The sequence below is a fragment of the Drosophila busckii genome, chromosome 2R (assembly GCF_011750605.1).
Source record: "Drosophila busckii strain San Diego stock center, stock number 13000-0081.31 chromosome 2R, ASM1175060v1, whole genome shotgun sequence".
NCBI classification, from domain to species: domain Eukaryota; kingdom Metazoa; phylum Arthropoda; class Insecta; order Diptera; family Drosophilidae; genus Drosophila; species Drosophila busckii.
This window is the reverse complement of record NC_046605.1, coordinates 18,248,751-18,259,490: the sequence shown is the minus strand read 5'-3', so window position 1 is coordinate 18,259,490 and position 10,740 is coordinate 18,248,751. Positions and strand designations below refer to the sequence as shown.

The 10,740-nt window shown below is 34.4% G+C and overlaps 2 protein-coding genes across 2 annotated transcripts; one reads left to right on the top strand and one right to left on the bottom strand.

The window, feature by feature from the left end:
• Positions 1 to 4,000: 4,000 nt before the first annotated feature.
• Positions 4,001 to 4,759, top strand: LOC108596013 (maker36). Its single transcript, XM_017981327.1, has 2 exons — positions 4,001 to 4,110; positions 4,166 to 4,759. The coding sequence occupies exons 1-2, from the start codon at positions 4,087 to 4,089 to the stop codon at positions 4,664 to 4,666; spliced, it is 525 nt and encodes a 174-aa protein (XP_017836816.1). The 5' UTR covers positions 4,001 to 4,086; the 3' UTR covers positions 4,667 to 4,759.
• Positions 4,760 to 5,152: 393 nt separating this feature from the next.
• LOC108596014 lies at positions 5,153 to 7,821 on the bottom strand. Its single transcript, XM_017981330.1, has 2 exons — positions 7,533 to 7,821; positions 5,153 to 5,678 (listed from the first exon to the last, which is right to left on the bottom strand). The coding sequence occupies exons 1-2, from the start codon at positions 7,774 to 7,776 to the stop codon at positions 5,656 to 5,658; spliced, it is 267 nt and encodes an 88-aa protein (XP_017836819.1). The 5' UTR covers positions 7,777 to 7,821; the 3' UTR covers positions 5,153 to 5,655.
• Positions 7,822 to 10,740: the final 2,919 nt, after the last annotated feature.

Sequence of the window (10,740 nt, the reverse complement as noted above, 5' to 3'; positions counted from 1 at the left end):
AAATAAATTAAATGGATATAATAGCAAATAAATTAAAATAAAATCCAATTGAAATAATAAATAAATTATATTAAATACGAAAAATAATAAATTAAAGTAATATAAAATAAGAGTTAGCTAAATTAAATCGAATATAAATAAATAAATGATATAAAATAATATCACATAAATTAAAAAAGTGAAGCAAAGTAAATTATTGAAAATATATATAAATTCTTTGAAAGTTAAATTGAAATTAAATGAATCTAATATTAAATAAATTATATTAAAAACAGTGAAAATAAAATCTAATTGAAATAATAAATAAATAATAATATAAAATAAAATTCTATTTACTTGCTAGATGTTGGCAAAATTAAATCTAAGCCAAATAATAAAAATATAAATTGTTGAAAATCTGTTAGGATAACATACAATGCACACATATATATATATATAATCATATATTCGTGATTAAACTGTCGTTAAGTATAGATCGGTGCGTTTCTCTTTCTATACAAAACTTGACCAGACATTCCTCTGATGCGGGGAAATCTACTCAGCCAACATAAATAATATAAAATACATAAATTCAAAATCATTAATCAGAGTAAATTATTCACAAAGAAGTAAATTTGAAAATTAGTTATTAAATTCAATTGACATAATAATAAATAAATTCGAAATCGATGTTTCAATTATCAATTTCAATATACAGAGCAACAGACTGGCGCTCAGCTTGGCCAACACTGGTGGAAAAGTTGCAGAAAAACACGAAAAATGTGAAAATTTTAGTCATATGCGTAAGCATAGATTGCTGACAGTTCCTCTTTATGTGTGTGTGTGTGTGTGTGTGTGTGTGTGTTGTTGTTGTTGTTGTTGTCCATTCTACATGTCAGACATGCATATAGCTCATGGCAATAATTTGAAATTCGATTACCATAACCAAGTACTCGGAAAACACAAACAGCGCGAGAAATGGCAGCAGCCAACAGCCGTATGGGAGAAAGTGTGAGAAGTGTGGGAAGGGGGGAAGTGAGATTCTGGCTATGGCGGAAGCTGCCATCGAGAGATACACGTGCAAAAGCGTAGAAAAAACAAGCGAATTTTTTCTACGTTGCAGCCTATGCGGCGTATGAGTGTTTATTTGTTGCTGTGTCTGTTTAGTGCCTTAGGAAAGCAAAAACTGTAAATGGTAAAAAAAGTTCGTTAAAAGCTTACCACAAAAGCAACAAAAAGGAAACTCACAACTGTGGCCAAAAAGCCAAAATGTGAATCAGAATTTTTGAGAAAAACAACAACAAGCTTGACAGACAGACAGCAATGCATGTGTGTGTGTGTGTGTTGTCTTTGTGGCACATTGACACAAACTGCAGCCTCTTTCTATCTATCGAACTCCTTTGGCTGTGCGTTTTATCAAAGGCTCAATGCTTGGTCCGGTGGGTTGGTTTGGGTGGGTTATTTGGTCTAGTCAAGCTGCTTAAATATGTCGTTTCATAATTTCCAAAATAGATTTGCTTACTGTGAGCAAAATTGGCAAATATTCTTGCCTTATTTCGCTTCAAGAACTGAATCTGCCAATTAGTCTAATTTGGTTTCAATCAAGTTATTTTTTAAGAGTTTGACATAAACAAAATCAAAGTTTAAGCTGCTTATTTATTATGACGTATTAATTTTTTTTTTTAAACGATTAAATGTGATTTTTGAAATGATTGTCAATACTTTTTTGTAATAACTTTCTGTTCATAGTAAAGTTTTGTAATTAAATAAATAATTTTTATCATTAGCTTTAGCATAATTTTCATGTAAAAAAATTCAATTTAGTTTTCAATGTTTTATTTATCTGAACTTTGCTCAAAAGAGAGCTAAAAATAAATATAGCAACGATAATATATGCAAGCTCAAGTCTGCTTCGCTAACGTATATTTAATGCAAAAATTTTTTTTTATTTTTTCTTTATTTAATTTTGTCTCTATTGAATTCATTAAAAGTTTATTGAGCCTGTGCAACATTCAAAATTTATATTAAAAATTATTTATTGATTTTTTTGGTACTTAAATTTAATGAACGAAGCTAACATCTGAAAAAAATGCGTTGGGCTTGTTCAGTTTTCAATTGAACATGTTGTTTATCTTATATTTTGATAAAATAAATTTGGTAATCAATCGAGAATAAACAATATTAGAGTATTTAATTTTCGAAGTTTTGAACAGAGGTTAGTTAGAGGTCACAATGCAGCTGGCTGGCAAATTACAAGCTACTACTAATTGCACTAATTAACTAGAAATACAACGCGCTTTGCTCTATCTCTCTCTCTCTCTCTCTCTCTCTCTTTCTATCTTTAGCTTGTTATCACCTGCAGCTGCTGCATTATAATTAATAATCAAGCGTAGCTTAAAGATTTTAATTAAAAGCAGTAACAGACTTGTCGTGCGTTGGCAGCAGCTTGCCCAACATGCCATATCCTTTCTATTTATATATACTGTATATGTAGTTTATTTTATATTGTCAACTGGTTTAGCTACCCGCTTGATTTCTTTTAATTTAGCCGCAGTGACCTGCATCGAAGTGTATGCTAGTATTTTTTTTTATTTTGTATTTTTTTGTTTTCTTGCGTATTTTCTATGTATTTTGTATCCTGTGGCGCTGCTGCTTACGCTGCACTCTTCGTTTAGAACGTATCCTGTAATACCTGCAATTCGTTTCGTATTTTTCTCATTCTATTTTGTTTTTTTTTTTGCAACTTTGCCAAGTTTCAGTTTCAGTTGCAATTACTTGACGCATCTGAAGTGGAAGTCGGGAGCAAAGGTTAGCGCTTGTTTGTATTTGTGTTTGGGTTTTGTTTGCCTGTGTATGTGTGTGTGTGTGTGTGTGTGTTCACCCAATTGCAGCTGAGTCGCTATTTTTTTCTTAAATTTTTCCATTGTTTTTTGTGCTGACTTTGCGCTTTCTATTTACGCTTTGCTGTTGTTTGTTGAAATTCCAACTGCAATTATGTGCATTTTTACCGTACACAGCATAAAAAAAGAATGTTAACCCTCAGAGTCAGAAACGCATTAGATACATTCCATATATATAAGCTACACCTTAGACCGCTAGTAAAGTTTTTGCTCAAATATCAAATCTTCAGCAAAAGCAAAAGAGTAAAAATAGAATAGAGTATTCTATTAATTTAAAATAATTCAAAATTTAATTCCGAGATTATATCTTAAGCATCATTTTCAATGATCATACAATATCTGATTTTAGTGCTTCTAAGAAACTCTTTTTTCCTTTTCCGGATTTCTTCTTGTTTTATGGATCGTAGACTATAAATCGTTTAAGTTCTCATAATTTCTTATATATGTTTCTTCCTCGTATGATTCATTTGAATGTCTTTGCAATCCTTTCTGAATTTACTCTTTTTTTTCTCTTCCGGATTTCTTCTTTTTTAATGGATTGTAGCCTATGAATCGTTTAAGTTCGTTTAATTCTCACATAGTTCTCTTCCTCGTATGATTCATTTCAACCATAAGGTGAATACCTAACGAAATACCTTAATGCAATCCTTTCTTAATTTACCCATTTTTCCTCTTCCGCATTTCTTCTTTTTTTATGGATTGTTTGTATTTACTTTGGTGCTCTATTTGTTTATGGATTTCTTCTTGTGAACCCGAAGGTGAATACCTAAAGAATTACCTTTGAAGATTTAAAGCTTAAGCTGGCAGCCTTTTGTTCTCTAATCTTTTTGTCTTCTGTTTTCTGACCCACTAGCTCGCTCTACTCACTCTACAAATTGATTCAGTCTATTTCATCTCTTCTTTATTTCATCAGTCGAATGCTTCTTCGAAACTTTACCAAACACCTTAGCTCTTAGCTACTTTATATGTTAGCTTAGTCTTGCAGATTCATGGCAACGTGGGTCTAGTACTTGCTAGCTCATGCTTAAAGCTTATCAAATATGTTATCAAGTTGGCCTTTTATTTATAATTTCTTTTGTTTTTTGTCAACTACTTTACTGTGCACAGGGCTTAAATTATTTCATACAACAAGCTACTCGTAAACACAGCAAATATAAATTTTTAAAAAGTTTTCTACTCGTGCTGTTACTTTTGTACGCAAACGAAAATGTCTGCTGAAAGCGAAAATAATGTAAATAAAAAATTAAATTATGTTATTTGAATGGAGGCAATGATATTCTTTTTAGATATTGGATCAGCAGTTGGTGACAGAGATTAACGAGATCGACGCAGAGTCTAACAGTAAGGAAACTGAAGAAGAAGCAGCAGCTCCCAGTGCTCCACATGTGCGTAGACGCAAGTCTACGAAACGAATCAAGAAGACGAAGCGCAGCAGTGCACGCTTGAGTCGTCCTCCGTCCAGGACTACAAGACGTCAGACCAGGGGGAGTGGCGGGGATGACGCTGACGGAAACGGAAATGATGGTGGTGAGGTTATGAACATGCTATACACAAATCTGGCTGGGATTTCTTATAGTCCACCACCACCTAAGAGGCGTAAAACTAAGCGTTCCTCGACTGCTTTAGGCCGTGTCCTTGAGCGTCCGCGTCCATTATCGAATGCAGTGCGTGGATGTCGCCACTGCATTTGCACCGAGCTAAACGGACGTATCTATAAACTACTGGATTTGCCGTATCTGGAACCCAAACGTATGCCCTCGAGGCATTCAAAGTCTCGTAGATCTTAAAGCAAATTTCTTGATTTTAGTTGCACATTTCGAAACGAACCCAATACGAATCGCAGATTTTGTGCAATAAATGCAATTTTAAAAGGTTTAAAACGGTTGTTCGTACTTAAATATAAATATATATGTTTACTGGAGATATTAAAAATATGGCACTTAAAAAATTTAGGAGAATAGGCAGAAGATGATACGACACAAAACAAAAGTAAAAATGTATCTAAATAAATGACAATTATCATTATGCATGTGAAATATTAAAATATGCTGGATTGACGCATATAATAAAAAGTATATTTTGGCTTGCTTGCTTACTTATTTATAACGTTTACTGATTTGGCTTAAATTTTCTGTGTTATATATATCAGTATTCTATACAAGGTTCTAAAATTTGTTGAATTGTTATTATAGTATAGGCTTTCAGAGTTTTCAAAATTAAACTAGAGATGTAAAAGATTGAATGAACTATTTCATAGAATATAATATTTTATCATTGCTATCATTGCAAATCTTAAGGCTGAAGTTTTCTCTTGCTATTCGCTCTACGTTTTTATTTTCCCGTTTTCGTTGATGGGGCAACACTCGCTTCTCGGCAGTCACGTAGATTTTTTTAGTTTGCTTTGAGTTTTCAGTTACGAAAATTGGCTGAAGACAGGCAAAAAACGAAATAAACGATTGCTGGACAGTTGCTGAGCTGAGTTTCAATTTTCACTTAACACAAAGTTGGCAAATGCCGAAGAACATCGCACACACGCTCAAATAACAAACTGAAAGGCTGCAAAGACACAAACTCTCTTTCTCTCTCTCTATGTGTGTGTGTGTGTGTGTGTGAGTTAGCCTCGATGGCTTGTTCAGGCGTTAACAAAGCGCGCTTTACATTGTTTATCTTGTTGGAGTTGTAATCAGAGCAAAGTAGTGGCAGACACATGATCCGTATGGAATATCCACTGAGGCCGCGGCTTACGTGATTTGGACAGCGCAGTTGCCATAGAAAATCAACGCTTAGAACAAAAACAAGCTAAAAGAATAAATAAAACAAACTGAAAAAAAAAAAACAATTGCGACATTGCTTTGATGAGCTTTGGGTAGGAGGGGGGAGGAGCTCACGTGATATTTATTTTGGCAGCTGCTTCCTTTTATTTGCTGCACTTGGCTGGAGAACCAATAGAACGTACCTGAAATGCATAAGAAACAAACACATTTCTTTAATACTAAGGTTTGTATGTAAACTTTATTTTAATATACTACAATATGAAGTATTAAGCTACAATATAAAATTTGAATTTATTAGGAAATTATCAAGATTGAAGCTGATTTTGGCTTGGTTAAAAACATTTCTTGAAATTCTGTGCCTTCCCAGATATTATGAGATCTGCGGCAGGCAAATAAATATGCATTTGTATTCTAGTGGTATTATTTTTATACAGCTCAATAATAATTTATTAAGTTTATCTACAAAACTACAAAATATTAACCATCATTTTATAAAATTATGCATTAAATCTATAATTCAACTTTTCCTCAAAAAAAAAAAAACTTTTTTTAATGATTTAAATTCAATAATAACCTATTCCTTCACATGGCTGTTTTTTGATTCTATCTGCATCGCAATCGCTAAGGAGTACAGCAGTAAAATTAAGTAAAATTATTATTTTTCAGTGTACTTGTACTAGATTCATAAGTAGCGGAACAACGAAAAAACGCTTCAAAACAAGCTGCATTTACCAAGTAAGAACGAGACAGCAATATAAAACAGCGACTGCAACTGCGGAGTCGACTACAGAAATTCTTAGCACAACACACCCACACAAAAAAAATGCAAAGCAAAAATAAAAGGAAAAGGAACACACGAAATAATATTGTCGCGACTCGTGAGAGCGCACACCGATTGAAAGAGAATGAGAGAGATAGAAGAACGGCGCGCGCGCGCAAAGCAAAGCACAACAATAAGCGAATAAGCGAACATGATATGAGCAGACGGCGCACGACTCCACTTCAAAGCTACCGATATCAAGTTATCGAGGCTTAGCTTATTTCAGGCTAGATCTTTGTCTTATAAAAATTGGCAAAAGCTTTAAGTCTAGCATGTTCATTATTCGTAACATCAACGCTATAATTTATAAGCTAAACCTTTTGTAAGAGCTTAATAATATGTATGTTTATCTGCCATTTTTAATTTGGATTTATTTTAGCTTTTTTGCTGCAAACACGACAGCACTAAGCTGCTCGTTACTTTTAATTTTGTCGACGCTTTTGTTTTGTTTTGTTTTTTTTTTTTTAATTGCTAAATTGCTTTTGTTTTATTTTTCTTGTGGCTAGTTTGTGTTGCTTCTTTATTTGCTTATTTATTTACTTAAAGCATGCAGCTTGTGCACTTGTTGCTGATTTATTATTGTGAGACCAAATTCTCGATAAGATTAAATATCAATATTTTAGCACAAGATTTAAATTGATTGGGATTTAAATTTCTCAAGAGGAGAGTGAATCACATTGTTCCAACAATTAGTCAAGCAGTAAGAATATTTATAGAGAGGTATAACAAAATTATTTCAACACATTTAATTAATATATTTTTTAAAAACATTGAAATTATTTTCATTTAGGGAGATTACCAGTGAAAATAAAATATGCTGTAGTAATTGAATACAGGCTGACCAATTATCATGCCTATGCGCTTATAGATTTAAAATTTGGCAATGATTATGTTACCAATGGGGCTTGCTCTGCCCAAAATTATAGCCGTAACCATACCACCCATCCGTATATTTGGTCGTCTGTGGAGTCTGTGGCTTATACTCTGCCGATTGCTTTTGTTTAGGTGGATTACGCCAACTATCCCAGGCCTTTTTGATAATTCCAGGCTGTTGCTTACCGATGTCGTAGCGCATACGACGGCACTGATCCAGTCGGTGATCCCTGCGATAGCCGGTCGGACAGGACGATCTAGAACGTGACTCTATCTGAGGAACACACTGATGCAGCTCGGGATTATAAACAAAATCCTGCTCACAGCTGACATGGTCGGCCTGCTGCGTCGATTTCAAAGGCGCGTCGAATTGAGGTGCCAGTGTGGCAGAGAATGGAGGTGCCAATGTCGTATTTGCTTGTAGCTCCATTATAAACTGTTGTAAATGTTTTCGGATATCAGCAGATGTCTGATATAAATCAGACTTTACGCTTTAATAGGCATGAGCTACACTTTAAGTTAAAACAAATGTTACTTTTATATTGTGGAAAAATTTATTGTTTAATTATCCGGCGTTCCAACTACGTTTTCACCACTTACATTACCCTTCATATGGTGGGTCTCGATGCTCTTCACATATCTCATTTGCGTAGTTGTACCTGTTTTTTTGCTTTTCCTATTTGTCGTTGGTTCCTTTGTTGTCTTATATGGAAAAATCGGTCAGACAAATTGAAACATTTGCGATTGTTGAATATCGATAGTTGATTTCTTTCGGTAAATGACATCATCAAAAACAACGCCCCACTGAAATATATGCGCATTATTTTTGCTGTTGGAAAGTCACTAAAAAATGTATATGTCGGAGACTGAGTTCGAGAGTCTGCCAAGATGGCATCGTTATTCTTCAATGCGGCCATATTAACTTATTATTCTTAAGTAAAGCGAAACGAATTTCCGTACGTCTTGTTCGACCGAGCTCGTGGCTTTATAACTGTTTTTTTTTTCGATTTTTCTATTCACGTTGCTTAGCTGTCATTTACTGACATTCGGTAACCATTCATCCTTTTCCATCACTGACGACGGATACGGAACTACGTTCGATTCCGGCTCCTAAGAGCTGGAATCTCACTCTACCAGGGCCTATACATTAAATCCCATATTAACGGTCAAATATTACCCGCGCACTTCAAATACTACTTTTATTACATTCTGCGACATATATGTGATACTGTTAAGCAATCATATAAATATGTTATCGAAAAATGTAAAATTATCGAATATTACAAAAGTTTCCAAAATGGGCAAATTGTACAATTATTTGTCTGTATATGAGCCAGGTATCATTCCTATGCACTTTATATAAAGAAAATGAGCTTTAACAATTATTAATTTGCAATTTAAAGAATTTAATGCAATAACTAAAACTGTTATAAGACTATTTTAACTACCAGGGTTTTTTTTTTTTTTTTGATGGTGGATCTGATTTATATTTCATAAGTTTATGATATTTATAACATGTTGTCGTTGCATAGAGGGCAGGGAACCTCTTTAGCTGGAGTTATGCAGAGGACCCAGGCGACAAATGAAACAGGGGAAACAAATGTGAGCACACACAGATGCAGATACGGTGTTAATTTCATGCGCATACATATGGCAGTCGCAGTTACTTGCAAGTTCATTTGCATATGACCACAAATTGTGAAATGTGTAGTGGCTGGGAATAAGCTGTAGGGTTGTCAGCTTTATCATCCGCTGATTTTCGTTATAAATGCACAACAAATGAAATTAACCAAAAATTTGTGTGACAAATGCAAACAAAGCAGCAGCTTAACAACGACTAAACGTCTATGGCATTACCCTAAGTACACAACAACAACAACAACATAAAGAATATCGCCAAACAGATTTGAAGCCAACAAAAGGCAAAAACGTTGCCTGCCATGCTGAATAAAGCAAAAATTTCATTGTTTTAATGCATTTCGAGGCGTTGCCGCTTGGGCGTCAAACTTTTTTTTTTGGCAATGCAAAAAGAGTTCCAAAGCAGCGCTGCTCTCTATTTTTATTGTGCAATTGGAAACTTTGTGTAACAATAAAATTTTGTGCCAGACCCACACCCGCTACAAAACAAAAGAATATGCCTGGAATAATGCAGCAGCAGCCAAGAGCAGCCGGCGAAACAAAAGGCAACGTTGCTGTTTACTATAGCCTACTTATGGGCGCTCGAAAGGGTAGAATGATGAGTAGCGAAAGGGGGGGGTTGGAAGTGCTTGCCACCGCATTTAACTCTCGGCATCCGTTGCGACTTCCGCCGTAGTAAATTATGCTCAATGCATTTTTTAACGCTACCCTGCGACGGGCCTAATGACAATGGGTATGAATGGAAGTTAGTCGAAACTCAAGTAAAAATATAAATATTAAGTGCCGAAGAGAATCTACTTATCTAATCTATTAACTAATTTTTGAAGAACTTTCTATATATTTTCAATAGGAAACAAATAGCAAGAGCTATAACTGGATTCTGTAATAAGAATACAAACGATAGTAAGTGACAGCTTTTTAAAACTATCGATAGTTATTGACATCAATAGCAAGGCATTGTCGAACAGATTGCTTAAACAAACTCCAAGATTTAGCTGTTACAATGCTATCGATGAATTAAAGAGTAATCCCAAATAGAAAGAACGATAGCTGGCTTTGTAGAAAATACTACAAAGGAAAAAAAAATATTGATAGTCGAATAACAAATTTGTTCCATGTTATCGATAAATTAAAGATTAGCACCAAATAAAAATATTTATATAAAATTTTGATATTTGGCACCATCGATAGTAAGCGCAAGCTTTTAAAAAAAACGATCGATACTTTTTAATATCGATAAAATGGAATTTTTTTAGCATATACCTTGAACAATATATAGTTTAAAGCTGCAATGTGGAAAACCATCGAAAAAGTTTAGAAGCAAGTTGAATAAAAATATTAATTGAGCCTTTTGATAGCATATCACTAAGTCTGTCAATTTATTTCTGTTGCCCTCCTTTTGTAGTTTCATATCCAGCCATTTTTATTTGGCGCTCATAATTGTTTTTATTTGCATGCCGCTCATGCTGGCACCTAAAAGCAACAATAGTAGCAACAACAACAAGTGCGGTGGTAACAAACGCAGCAAGCAATGGGCCAAAAGCCGCTGCAGGCACACATTGCATTTAATTTATGAACTTTGGCCAACGTGCGTTTAATTTATTGAGTTGCCGCCACTCGCTTGCAGCGAGTTTAATTAGCAGTCAACCAATAAATTTGCACCACTTCCCCGCTCAGCATCAAATTTAAAGTCGCAGGCAGTGCGTGCATTGATGGATTTGTGGCATGTACGCCAACAAGCTTTGCTTCGGCTTTG

Coding starts and splice junctions, on each gene's coding strand:
- LOC108596013 (XM_017981327.1), top strand. CDS start 4,087: ATGTCTGCTGAAAGCGAAAATAAT. Junction 4,111..4,165: donor CTGCTGAAAGCGAAAATAAT/GTAAATAAAAAA, acceptor TATTCTTTTTAG/ATATTGGATCAGCAGTTGGT.
- LOC108596014 (XM_017981330.1), bottom strand. CDS start 7,776: ATGGAGCTACAAGCAAATACGACATTGGCACCTCCATTCTCTGCCACA. Junction 5,679..7,532: donor TCGTATGCGCTACGACATCG/GTAAGCAACAGC, acceptor TTATTCTTTTAG/CTTGTTTTTGTTCTAAGCGT.